The 14,216-nt window shown below is 39.5% G+C and overlaps 1 protein-coding gene across 11 annotated transcripts in view; it reads left to right on the top strand.

The window, feature by feature from the left end:
• The window catches only part of NR5A2 (nuclear receptor subfamily 5 group A member 2), a 199,148-nt gene that overhangs the window by 17,191 nt on the left and 167,741 nt on the right, over positions 1-14,216 (top strand). For all 11 annotated transcript variants that reach the window (XM_053604380.1, XM_053604373.1, XM_053604382.1 and 8 more), the window contains 2 exons: positions 686-827; positions 3,353-3,999. In XM_053604380.1, the coding sequence (XP_053460355.1) occupies positions 686-827; positions 3,353-3,999 (789 nt within the window). The remainder of the gene's footprint in view (positions 1-685; positions 828-3,352; positions 4,000-14,216) is intronic.

Here is a 14,216-nt window from a genome sequence, read left to right as displayed (position 1 = left end):
AGCTGTTATTACCTCATAATGCTACACATTTTATTTTTGAGTGAAATATAAGCACCTGCTCTGTGTGCCACAGTTCAGCTCTCTGCAATTCATACTTTTCCTTTCCATTAGTTTCACCTTTTTTTCTTTTAACAGTTCCCATACTTGAATGTATTCCAGTGGAATTAAGAGCATTTTCCCACTTTACTCTTTAAATCCTTTTGCTTTTAACTGTCCAGTGTTGACATTTGTAAAAGATCTGAAGTATTTTGCTATTCAGTTTTCCACTGGCATTTTACAATGGTTTATCACTGAAATTGCATCAAACTACTTAAAAACAAACTACATCAAAGTACTTCTTGAATACTTCTGTCTGGAATGTGTGTAGGTTAACAAGAAAATAGATTTTTCATTTATGATCATTGGTCAATATACATTGTATTTTTTTCTGAAACGTATAGCCAAATCTCCCCAAGATTTGATGTAATTCTTCAGGAATATAGTTCTTCTGCCAGAAAAATCCCCACTGTGGCCTGGCACTGCTTTGGAGGGTTGTTCTTGTTGAAATGTAAAATCAAACACAAAACCTCAGAAGGGCTTCAAATGGTGCAATGCAAAGATTAATTGGTGATTTCCTTAAAATGAAACAATGGAAGAGACGGGTGTTAGATTTATAATATGTCTCACTATTTTCTCTGTCTTATAGGGATTTTTTAAGCGAACAGTCCAAAATAATAAAAGGTACACATGTATAGAAAACCAGAACTGCCAAATTGACAAAACACAGAGAAAACGTTGTCCTTACTGTCGATTTCAGAAATGTCTAAGTGTTGGAATGAAGCTAGAAGGTAAGATTCTTCTAAAGACTACTGCCTATTAAAACTCTCCAAGGACATGGACTTTACAACAACATTGTACTCACAGCATGGTAACATTATTTTCCCAGTCTTTTAACACTGCAGACAATAATGTAAGATCTTTTAATGTTTTGTCTGCAGAATAGTCTGAGTCTCATTTAAACATCTACTAGGGGAAAGAAATTAAATAGCAGTTGTTTCTCCCTTTTTCAGTTTGCGGAGCAGATACATTTGACACAAGAGTCAGGTTATGTGAAAACAAGACTAAGACACTACAACTTAAAAAGAATTACTTGCAAAACTATAAGAAATAAAATATTCTTTAAAATATCTCTATCTACAGATAGAGATTCTTTCATGAAAGTTTGATTTCAATCTTTTCTTAATAATAATTGGTGTGCTGATAATAATTGTTCCTGGTAATTTCATGATTCTTAAGTAAGGGTGAAAGTCTTTCATTGTGAAAAGCCGTTTCTCATGTAGTGTAGGAATGCGCATTCCTTTTTTTTTTAAGATAATGACAGAGTCTGCAAAATAAAAAAAAATTGAGAAGCAAGAAACATGAAAAATAATGAACAATTAAACAAGTAGCAGTGGTTTGACAAGAACGAGAGAGTGATTCCTCAAAGGTCACACTCAACTTTGTTGCAAGAGCAGAACCTATACTACAGTACAGATTGGCAGGCAGTAAAGGTTAATATGTGACTGCTGTAAATAAGTTGTAGTTCACAGGCCATTCTGGTATGTTGCTATTTTCCAACCTCCAACCTACTGGATTTCCATGGGTTAAATACACTGCAAATAAAGCAATAAAAAGAGATGCATATCACTGATAGTGCTGGATACAAGAGTCCATTTTATTTGATCAGTGAGGCACAGGCTATTTTTACTTGGAGCTTGTCTATGATATGGAATCATACTAGAAACATTCATGTAAGTGAAATTGCTAACAGATTCCTTCTAAATAGAAGTAGCCACTTTGGTTATGAGGGCTTTTAAAGTCAGTATTGTTTATTTTATTTTGTTTTATTTTTTGTAGAGACAGAGTCTCACTTTACTGCCCTCAGTAGAGTGCCGTGGCATCACATGGCTCACAGCAACCTCTAACTCTTGGGCTTACGCGATTCTCTTGCCTCAGCCTCCCGAGTAGCTGGGACTACAGGCGCCCACCACAACGCCCGGCTATTATTTTGTTGCGGTTTGGCCGGGGCTGGGTTTGAACCCACCACCCTCGGCATATGGGGCTGGCGCCCTACTCACTGAGCCACAGGTGCCGCCCGTCAGTATTGTTTTTTAAAAGAGATCAAGGAAGAAAATAACCGATGGCTATTAATTTCCTTATTACCATTTTATTATGTCTTAAATAGTGAAATGTTGTGGTACGTGGTTACTATAGCATGGAACTCAGAAGATAAGTAAATGTTGTGATTTCATACACGATTGTTTGATTTTTTTTCAACAAAAGAAAAAAGATTGCATTTTAAAATAAATCATGCTTTCTGATATATAAGTCACTTTTGGTATATACTCAAATTCCTGTCAGAGTGATATAGTACAACTGAATATTCAATAAATTATCATCCAGATGAAAAACTCTTTATGATCTTGTACATTATTCTGGATACCTAGACTTCACAATAAATTTTTAATGTTACATTAATCCTAAGATAAAAACCTCAGAAACTTAACCTCCAGCAATTTCAGTATGTCATAAGTTGTCAGAGGTCTATGGTTTCTGTCTAATTTCCATTGGCCTTTATGGACTTGGAGAGAACTACTAACTGACTTATTAGGTATGGCCCCAACTGTGGCAGAAGACTCTCTTGATAGCTTCTGAAATGAATTTACTTTAATTATATCCAACTCCACTTAAGTTGAAAATAATAACTGGTAGTTTTCTGACGTTGGTTCATCGAGTCAGGTGAAAAACAATTTCCCAAGAAGAGCATGTATCCAGCCCTTTTGCAATTGCAGCAAAATAGCTAAAGTAGCTTTCAGGGAGGAATATATCCAAAGAGAAAATACTTGCAATTTGATGCAGAAATGATCACTTGATCCTCCCCACAAAAGTACCCAGAGCAGTTTGGGGTAGGAAAACTGTTGCTCTTTATTAACAATATGAATTGCCCTTATGTTTAGCAAAAATTATGAAATCTCTTCAGTCTATGAAAAGGTTAATATGTCCCTACATATCCAATTTTTTTTTTTTGATGAGAACATACACTTGGAAAGAATTCACAAATATAGAGGACATGGTTTTTTTGGAAACCATTGTAACAAAAACAACCACACATATAACTACTTCTGGTTGATTTCCATCCAACATTTCTAAAGATCTGGAGATCTAAAGAATGCTAATTTCGGGCAGCTCCTGTGGCTCAAAGGAGTAGGGCGCTGGCCCCATATGCCAGAGGTGGCAGGTTCAAACCCAGCCCTGGTCAAAAACTGCAAAAAAAAAAGAATGCTAATTTACACCTTATTTATAGCTTCTTCCTTCCCTTTTTCCCCCCAAACAGCGGTAAGGGCTGACCGAATGCGTGGAGGAAGAAATAAATTTGGGCCAATGTACAAGAGAGACAGAGCCCTGAAGCAACAGAAAAAAGCCCTCATCCGAGCCAATGGACTTAAGCTAGAAGCCATGTCTCAGGTGATCCAAGCTATGCCCTCCGAGCTGACCATCTCCTCGGCAATTCAGAACATCCATTCTGCCTCCAAAGGCCTACCTCTGAACCATGCTGCCTTGCCTCCTACAGACTATGACAGAAGTCCCTTTGTAACATCCCCTATTAGCATGACAATGCCTCCTCATGGCAGCCTGCAAGGTTACCAAACATATGGCCACTTTCCTAGCCGGGCCATCAAGTCTGAGTACCCAGACCCCTACACCAGCTCGCCTGAGTCAATAATGGGCTATTCCTACATGGATAGTTACCAGACAAGCTCTCCAGCAAGCATCCCACATCTGATCCTGGAACTTTTGAAGTGTGAGCCAGATGAGCCTCAAGTCCAGGCCAAAATTATGGCCTATTTGCAGCAAGAGCAGGCTAATCGAAGCAAGCACGAAAAGCTGAGCACGTTTGGGCTTATGTGCAAAATGGCAGATCAAACCCTCTTCTCCATTGTTGAGTGGGCCAGAAGTAGTATCTTCTTCAGAGAACTTAAGGTATGGCACCAGCTATTACAACTTAGAATACCCCTTTCAAAAGAGACCTGTCTATGTTCCTAGTTAAAATATTCTTAGTGCTAAAAAAAAGTTGTCCTTCCTTTTCGTTGTGTGATTTACAGAACAGAAGTGTGTTTTATCAAGACCATTGCCATTTAAACTTTATGGGCTCTTAATTTAACATAAAATATAGGAAATTTGGAGTTTGTTTTTTTTTTTCCAAATAGTAGAATGTCTTTATTCCTTTTAACTAAGATGGTTTATGGCTAAAAAAATTTAAGTCCATGTGGAATGGTACCTAGTAAACTATTTTTTTTTTAATTACTGAGTAAAATGCTATATTATAATGCTGTCATCTTAGTGGTTTCTCTCAAAGGAAAAACGCCAACTTTAAGTTGTGTTTAGACTCTTAAAAATGGTACCAGGGGTTAATAGTAGGTACTTACTACCTGTTTACCTGGACATTAGGTAGGTAAAGCCTTTGTTTTTGGAGCAGATTCCAATAGGATGTTTACTGTCATTGGATGGGAATGGTCACATGGTGAGTGCTGGTCTGTTTGACTCGGCTTTTAGTTCACATAATCTGTCATTTGATTTTAATGGATTGGTACATTTGTAAACCCAGTACTTGTTTGTATAGGGATCTTGCTTAACTATATAATTATCCTATTTCCCAAAACTTAAGACTAAATTAATATGGGAAAGTTATTTAGAAGTTTGGGATTTAAGAGCGGCTAGCAAACCACATTTGGTAGCCGGGTTTCTCTTTCCTGTTTTAAAAGGAAATCTCGGATTTGATTTCTAAGTATATTCTAGTAACAGAATCAATTTCTTCCTTTTGCTATCCTGGAGGAAAATGTGGCTGCTAAATATCTGTGGCTTCTGACTAGCACAGGAGATTTTAAAATCTCTGAAAGAAAGAAATACAAAGCAGACTTTTAATTTAAAGGGTTACTGTTCAAAATGGTGTGTTTACATAGGTGGAGTAGTGTTATGCAAATGGAAAATAATTTTCCTATCAGTCTTTATTTAGTACTGCTTGTACTTGGAAAAGAGTTACCTGAGCAGATCAAAATAAGTTAATAAAATGCAAACAGCATGCAGTTCTGACTGCTGACATTTCCAGCTTTTAATTTTCAAGTCCTTTACTGCAACCTTGAAAGTTGGCTGAAAGGCTGGGCACCCGTAGCACAGTGGTTGCACAGGCTGGTGGGTTAGAACCTGGCCTGGGCCAGCTAAACAACAATGACAACTGCAACAAAAAAATAGCTGGGTGTTGTGGTGGGTGCCTGTAATCCCAGCTACTTGGGAAGCTGAGGCAAGAGAATCACTTAAGCCCAAGAGTTGGAGGTTGCTGTGAGCTGTGACACCACTGCATTCTACTAAGGGTGACATAGTCAGACTCTGTCTCAGAAAAAAAAAAAAAAGTTGGCTGAAGGGATATATCAGGCTGCAGAGGGCAAGCAGAATGCATCGCTCTGCATGGTCAGGCCAGATATTTCCTGAGTGTGCAGTGTCTGTGATATTTTGTGAATATGTAGTATCTGTAACCACTCCATGACAATCAGAACATTTTTCATTTAAAAGATAAAAATCCCATACTTTCTTGATATTCTTACATTCATAACCCTGTCCTTGAGAGAATAGATAAGGTATTTAAAGATAAATTTTTTTCTTTGTTTTTTTATTTTTATTTTTTTGAGACATTCCCACTCTGTTGCCCAGGGCTCACTCTTGGGCTCAAACGATCCTCTTGCTTCAGCCTCCAAAGCAGCTGAGACCATAGGCACCATCACAACTCCCAGGTAATTTTTCTATTTTTAGTACAGACAGAGTCTTGATCTTGCTTAAGCTAATCTCACACTCTTGAGTTCAAGCAATCTTCCAGCCTTGGCCTCCCAGAGTGCTAGGATTACCAGCATGAGCCATATCACTCAGTCTGAAGATGAAAATTAAAATGATAATTTTAGATAACAACTGAAAGGTTAGGTAATATAAAAGTGAGGAAAGCATATCCTTTTCAATCAAATGGACTTGATTTGAATTATATCTTCATTACTTAATAATTGTGTTTTTTTTATTGTTGGGAATTCATTGAGGGCACAAGAAATCAGGTTACACTGATTGCATTTGTTAGGCAAAGTAATAATTGTGTTTTTTATAGGTAGATTATCTTACTCTCTGAGTCTTAATTTTCTCATATGTAAAGATCAATATATGGCATTTGTTGTGGAGTGTAGGAGGCATATCAGTACTTATTGAAGAGGTTTTATAAGGAAAATAGAGCATCTAGTATTGGGAGTCTGGCATGTACTACATACTGCATACTCAATAAAGTTGTGCTATCTGTAAATAGTTATTGTTGTTTTGTGAAAAGTTCTGAGTCTATCTTATTCCAGAAAAAATCATGCAGTTGTATTCTCTTTAACACTGGGAAACAGTATCAATACATATGCCATAGAGTAGTATAATTGTATCATAATTAGCAGTCAATCAGTACTAATAAAGAACCTAAAATTCACCAGGCAGTAAGTTGGGTCTAAGATAAATACAGAGTTGAATGAGACAAAATATTTACACTTGGAGTTTATGATACGATAGTTTCATGAAAAATTATTTTTTAAGATAAAGACAGCTGAAAAGAATAAAGATATATTTCATAAATCAATAAGGAAAGAAATAATGCTTATTATTTCCATGTAAAAAAGTAAAGTTTATAAAGTGAACATAGCTTAGCCACAACTTGAGGAGTGCTGCAAAAATATTTTTTCACCAAATTTCCTCTTTTCTTCCCCCTGCAACCAAATTCTAAAATTCTTTCTTTATTTTTTTAATTTTATTTTTCTAATTTTCTGTTCATTCTTCTTCATTTGAAGTACTCTTTTTTTGTTGTTCATTTTCTTTCTTCTTTTTTTTTTTTAATGTTCTTCCTCTGGCAATGCTTTGTCCCCTTGCCTCCCCAGTAGCTGGGATTACAGACGCCCACCACAACATCCGGCTGTTTTTGATGTTAGTAGACACGGGGTCTTACTCTGGCTCACTGCTGCTCATACTGGTCTCGAACCTCTGAGCTCAGGCAATCCAGCGCTGGGACTACAGGTGTGAGCCACCACGCCCAGCCTTTTTTTTTTTTTTTTTTTTTGAGGCAGAGTCTCACTTCGTCATCCTTGGTAGAGTGTCTTAGCATCACAGCTCACAGCACCCTCAAACTCTTGGGCTTAAGTGATTCTCTTGGCTCAGCCTCCCAAGCAGCTGGGACTACAGGCACCTGCCACAACGCCCCGGCTTTCTTTGGTTGCAGTTGTCATTGTTGTTTGGCAAGCCCAGGCTGGGTTCAAGCCCACCAAATCCAGTGTATATGGCTGGTGCCCTAGGTGCCCAGCCATAAAATTCTTATTTCTTTTATGTGGCATGAGTTTAAATATTTGGCTACAATATAAATAAAATAATCTTTGGGAATGGGGTATATCGAAATATTGTTAATCATTATGGTATTGTACAATGCATTTATCATTCTTTCATGGGAATATGAAAAGAAAAGAGTAAGTGTGTACAAATATTAGGACACCTGCCAGGAATAAGAGCTCCCTCCGGAGGGGCAAAAGACAATCTTGGCCCACTCCACCTTTTGCATTAGGCTTCCATAAAACAGGAGTGATTGAATCTAAGTATTTTTCAGAAAACAAAAAGTTGAATTCAGAATAACTTAGAGATAGTTTCCATAGAGAGTTGTGAGGTGACTACATTTGGAAGAATTTCTTTTCCTTCTGTTTATAAATGTACTTTGTTAGAAAACAAAAGAAAGTCATTTGAAGCCAGGATTCAGACATCTCTAGAGCTGTAGCTTTCAAATATTTTAACCATGACCTGCAGTAGGAAATACATTTTACACTGGGACATGTACCAAACACTTCATGCACAAACACACACACACGTACTTACCCACACAATTGAACCAAAGTTTCACAAGGCTTGACTTGCGCCATACTCTGATGTTTTCTATTCTGTTCCAATTTTGTCTAATTTATTTTATGCTTTTTAAAAATTCTGGTCATGATCCACTAAATTTATTTCATGACCATGACCTGAACCAACATTTTTGTTGGCCAATTATGTGGCACGTTGACTACTTTTCCTAAGGACATCTCCTAGATAAGGTCTGGTATGGCCGGGCCCTTTCCTCTAGCAATAGCCGATAAGACATCTCTGAAACCTGCAATCCCAAGACCCCACCCTCTCTTGTTGCCAAAGTTATGATTTTTAAATATCCTTTGGGAAGATGTATGTTCTTCTTTAAACATTTGTCTTTTCCTTGTTACCTTCATAGCAATTTACCCCTTAAGTGATAGACTTTTAGGACAGATTACTTATACCTTTATAACCCAAAGATGATTTGCTCCTACTTGGACCTAATTTTTGCAAATGACTTCTTGCTTACTATTCCAGGATAAGTTACACACTTTACCATGTAGAAAAGAGAAAATATAGGTTTCATTTGTTTACTAGTTAAGGGAACAAAAAGACCAGGAAATTTGTTGGGTTGTTTAGTTTTCTCAGTACATCTACAAAGTGAAAAAAGGTATCTTGGTTTCCATTCAGCATATTGGAGTGAAACAGGGAATTAACAACTCTCCAAATCTCAGGCTGTGAAGTAGCACTGGGTGTGTGTGTTGGGGGAGGGAGGCACTGTCTTCCTAGAACCCAGGGAATTTGAGAACAAGAAATTTAAAGGGCAAGGGCTGGAGGACATATGTAAGTGAGCTTTGTTTTCTTACACACCTGTAAGGAAAAATTCTAGTCTCCAACTAAAATAATGACATGAGAAAAGTGAAATGAATACTCCGAAACTTGTTGCTTTTACAACAGCAGACATGCATCAAAAAGATACTCATTGCTGGCTCAGCGCCCATAGCACAGTGGTTATGGTGTCAGCCACATACACCAAGGGTGGTGGGTTCGAACCCAGCCTGGGCCAGCTAAGCAACAATGACAACTGCAACAGAAAAATAGCCGGGCATTGTGGCGGGTGCCTGTAGTCCCAGCTACTTGGGAGGCTAAGGCAAGAGAATCGCTTAAGCCCAAGAGTTGGAGGTTGCTATGAACAGTGATGCCACGGCACCCTACCGAGGGCGACATAATGAGACTCTGTCTCAAAAAAAAAAGAAAGAAGGTACTCATTACCTAGAAACCACAAGGTTTTTCAGAGCTGGAAGAGATAGTAGAAATCATTTGATCCCAATCCCTTTTTACATATGAAGAAACTGAGCAGAAAAGGGAATATGACTTGCCCAACATTATACAGTTACTGCATGGCAGAACTGGGACTTGGAGGTAGATTGAGGTTCAAAGAAGCAGTCCTTTTGTGCATACCCCTCTCCCCATCCCCCAATACACACACACAAATAGCACAACCTTTGACTCCAGAAACACAGCCTTTTGCCAGTGAAGCTAAAGCAAATCTCTAGCTTATCAGAAGTCCATCACTACCCTCTAATTACTAAATCACTCATAATCAGTGACACAGCTTTTCCCTAAGCCCAGATGACCCTCTGGGAGTGAGTGAGTCACTTTAGAAAGCTGCAGTAATTCTTTCAGGCCACTGGGGCATCATTGAGCACAGTGGATTTACCAGTTGGCACTTCTGGGCCTAGAGTTTCCAAAGCACTCTCTAAAGCCTTCCCTTATGCAGAGTTTCCTCTGGGGAATAATCCTGTTCAGCAACAACATGTGAGTTGTGCTTAGTAGTTAAAATGGCTAAACACAAGACACGTGGCGAGTTTTGCATGGGTTTCTTTATATGTGAAGTTAGGCGGACTGTGAACCTATGGTGCTCACTTCAGTGGCAAGTACACTAAAACTGAAAAGATGCAGAGACGGCTAGCGTTGCCACCTGGTGCAGGGATGACTTGCAAATTCATGAAACGTCTCATAAAAAAGAGAAGCCAGGATTGTAACCAGGTGGTAGATGAGCCATTAATTATAAAATTTTCTGAGATACATCTTCAATATTCTTTTTTTTTTTTTGTAGAGACAGAGTCTCACTTGATCGCCCTCGGTAGAGTGCCGTGGCATCACACAGCTCACAGCAACCTCCAACTCCTGGGCTGAAGCGATTCTCTTGCCTCAGCCTCCCAAGTAGCTGGGACTACAGGCGCCCACCACAACTCCCAGCTATTTTTTTTTTTGGTTCGCAGTTCAGCCGGGGCCGGGTTTGAACCCGCCACCCTCGGTATATGGGGCCTGCGCCTTACCGACTGAGCCCTACAGGCGCCGCCCAACATCTTCAATATTCAACTTTAATCTTTAAACCAAATATGCATTAAAATAGCCTACGCTCCTGACTTTTTCCTTGTGTTTTTGGAAATTAAGAGTGAATTTTGGGTGGTGCCTGTGGCTCAAGGAGTAGAGCACTGGTCCCATATGTTGGAGGTGGCGGGTTCAAACCTAGCCCGGGCCAAAAACCAAAAAAAAAAAAAAAAGAGTGAATTTTATGGAGCGGCACCTGTGGCTCAGTGAGTAGGGTGCTGGCCCTATATACTGAGGGTGGTGGGTTCGAACCCGGCCCCAGCCAAACTGCAACAAAAAAATAGTCGGGTGTTGTGGTGGGCGCCTGTAGTCCAAGCTACTTGGGAGGCTGAGGCAAGAGAATCACCTAAGCCCAAGAGCCGGAGGTTGCTGTGAGCTGTGATGCCACAGCGCTCTACCAAGGGTGACATAGTGAGTGTGCCTCTGAAAATTTAAAAAAGAAAAAAAAGAGCGAATTTTAAGGCTTGCCCATTCTGCTGAAATAGTGGTGCTTGTGAGTCAAGAAGATTGTCCTTTTTTTCTTTTCCAGCTAATTTTTTCTCACCTGTGTCTCGAATATCTCACTAACATAAGAGCAATGAAAAAAGAATTCCCACTTTGTCAAACAACTAATGAATCTGGAGGATCTATTTGAACTTCTAATGAGACCAGATGTCTTAAGAGAATTCTGGGAATGGATATATAAGAACTTCCCCTTGAAGAATGATTCTGATACATGTAGGAATAAAAAAAAAATCTAAATTAATCCTGACTGAAACTCATAACTAACGTTTCTGTGGAAAATAGGTCTCAGAGATTCAGAGAGTTTGTGCCAAAGGAATTCAGCCATGCTGAAGCCAGTTTTTAAGTGTAGTTTTCTCTAAAGCAAGGCGGGGGAAAGGATGTGCAAGAGTCCTTCTTTTCTCTCTGGTCCATTACAGAAGCAATCTGAACAGAGTTTTGTGTATTTACTTTTCACATTTCAGGACTTTTTCTCCAACTGACACAGGTCTATAATCTTAGACTTTATTCGGTTGGGCCCTGGTTTTTAAGTTCTATTTTTTTTTAGACAGAGTCTCAAGCTGTCGCCCTGGGTAGAGTGCTGTGGCATCTACTCAACCTCTTGGGCTTAAGCAATTCTCTTGCCTCAGCCTCCCAAGTAATTGGGACTACAGGCGCCCACCACAACACCTGGCTATTTTTTTTTTGTTGTAGTTGTCGTTAATTTTAGCTGGCTCCGGCTGGGCCCAAACTGCCAGCCTGGGTGTATGTGGCCTGCACCCTACCCACTGAGGTAAGGATGCCGCCTTAAATTCTATTCTAAGTAAACTTACTTAGCCCTTCTTTTCAATGGGGGAGAGTAAGAGGGAGAGGAAGGAGCCCACACAGGGTCTCCCCCATTTTCTTGCCACTCGGCTCAGCTCTCTTTCACTTTTGCCTGATGGTTGGGATCACATATCATGAGTGCAATCCCAGCATTCCTCCTTGCTCACGTGGAATTCCAAAGCTACAGCCCAACACTTTACTTACTTTAGTTTTCACTTTTCTAGATGGAAAGTGGCTAATCTGGGAAGGAGATAGACAACCAGGAGAAAAACTTTAAAGTTGGTTTTCCAATCAAATTTCCCAAAGAAATTTTCACAGAAATTTCAATTTTTTCCTTGGTAAATTTGATCTGGAGGCGAATCAGACCATCTATTGCCAAGTCTCCTACTCGGCAAAAAAAAAGATAGCAGAATAAAATTAATCTACATAGGTTTGCAAGGAAATGGGAAAACTGGTTTTCCATCCACTGGAGACAGACATGAAAGTTTTCTTTGTGAAATGGGAAAGAACATTGGAATCAGAAGGTTGCATTTTTAATGGTCTCTGAGATTTCTTCAGGTATTAAGCATCTGCAGATCTGAAAAGACAGCCTCTGGTCTAGCTCATGGTGTTGGGAATTTATGTTATTCTAGCCTTACTTGCATAAGTGTATAAATGCTTGCAAGTCTGTCCAGACTAAGGAAGCCATTGTCATGTTCATACTTGCTGTCTATTCACTGGATGAATCGGCTCTCCTCAGTGAGAGAAACCACCGTCTATGGGTGGTTCCGGGGTGGACAGCAGAACATACCCACATCACTGTGAGGATGGGTATTCTCTACCTTTTGTGGTCTTCACAGGGATGTCTTGAAAGTATACCAGCCCCTTTGAAACTCCATGCACTAGTTGCTTCTATCAAGGCATAATTTACATTTATGTATTAGTGTACAAATAATAGAACAGTTCCATCACGACCCCTCAACATTCTTTTGTGCCTCTTTGTAGAAAACTCTTCCCACCCTAGCCTCTGTCAATCCTGATCTGTTTTTGTCTTTATAGATTTTGTTTAAAAAAAAAAAAAAAAAAAGAATTAAGGCAGCTCCCATAGTTCAGTGAGTAGCCACATACACCAAGGCTGGTAGGTTCAAACCCAGTCCAGACCAGCTAAAACAACAATGACAACTGCAACAACAACAACAACAAAAATAATAGCTGGGCATTGTGGCAGGCGCCTGTAGTCCCAGCTACTTGGGAGGCTGAAGCAAGAGAATCGCTTAAGCCCAAGAGTTTGAGTTTGCTGTGAGCTGTGATGCCACAGCACTCTACCCAGGGTGACATAGTGAGACTCTGTCTCAAAAAAAAAAAAAGAATTTAATTTGCTTTATTCAGTGAGGGTCTACTTGCAAACTGTAGATTCAGTTTAAACTCCCCAACTTCCTGAAGCTTGGTTGTAGCATAGCTGAGTTCTAATATAATAGTTTCCATGTAACTGTGTCCTCCGTGGGACACCAGGGTATTCAGGAAGAGTGTTAGTTAGTGATGGTCATAGCTCCCCGCTGGGTTTGCTTGTTCACACACCTGATGAGCTTCCTATTTCTATTAATCTATGTGTTATCTACTAGAGGCGTGGGAGAGTGAGGGACTAGCCAGGCACACCCATGTTTAACTAGGCTGGCCTTGGTCAGGTGTCTGAATATGAATGACAAAAGGAGGAAGGAGAGCATTTTCCTTGCAAGGTCACCTAGGTCAGGTGGTGAAAGAGAAGAGAAATAACCTTTACTGGGTGCCTGCTATCGAGCTGGGTGCTTTGGGGCCATTTCTGGCTTGATCCTTAGAGTCGTCAGTGAAGCGAGCACAGTATATGATCCCCTTTTGGTCAGAGAGTGGGAGTAAAAGACTCAAGACTTTTGCTATCATATAATAATCTTTCTAAAGGCCAGGTCCATCCATCCCTCATTCCCTTGTGTTTAAGATCATACTGGCCCATATAGACGTCAAGTTAATTGATTAGTAAGACTTTGCCAACTCAATTTTTAGTTAAGTAATTCTTTTTTTTTTTTTTGTAGTTTTTGACCGGGGCTGGATTTGAACCCGCCTCGGCAGCTCTATGCTGTTGAGCCACAGGTGCCGCCCAACTAATTCTTTTAGTCTAAGAATTGATTAGTACCAGTAAAATTAGCAAAAGCAACTGAGTTAGTTTAAGAGGTGAGGAGAGGACCAGAGTGAGAGAGAGAGATAGGGAAGAAATTAAGGGATGGGTTAAAAAAAAAGAAAGACACTTCAGGAGACAATTTACCCACCAAGGCTTGGGTTAATGCTAATAGGTGAGAGCTTAAAGAAGATTCAAGGTCGGCAAAACATAGTTTCATTTTTTTCCTTGGCTAAGAGTTTGAACAATAGTTGGTAATAAGAGTAGCTACTATGTCTTGAGCTATGAATCAGGGAATTGTTAAATGTTTTACCTGTGTCATCTCAGTTAATGCTCACCGATCCCTGTGCAATAGGCATTATTTTCACTGTGCAGATAAGCACGCCTAGATGGAGAGGCATTTACTGACTTGCTTGAAGTCACATAGCTAATATGTGATAATGCTATTACTAAAATAAAAAATCTATATGGAAGTTCT

Source organism: Nycticebus coucang, chromosome 10, assembly GCF_027406575.1.
Source record: "Nycticebus coucang isolate mNycCou1 chromosome 10, mNycCou1.pri, whole genome shotgun sequence".
NCBI classification, from domain to species: domain Eukaryota; kingdom Metazoa; phylum Chordata; class Mammalia; order Primates; family Lorisidae; genus Nycticebus; species Nycticebus coucang.
This window is presented reverse-complemented; position numbering and strand designations above follow the sequence as displayed.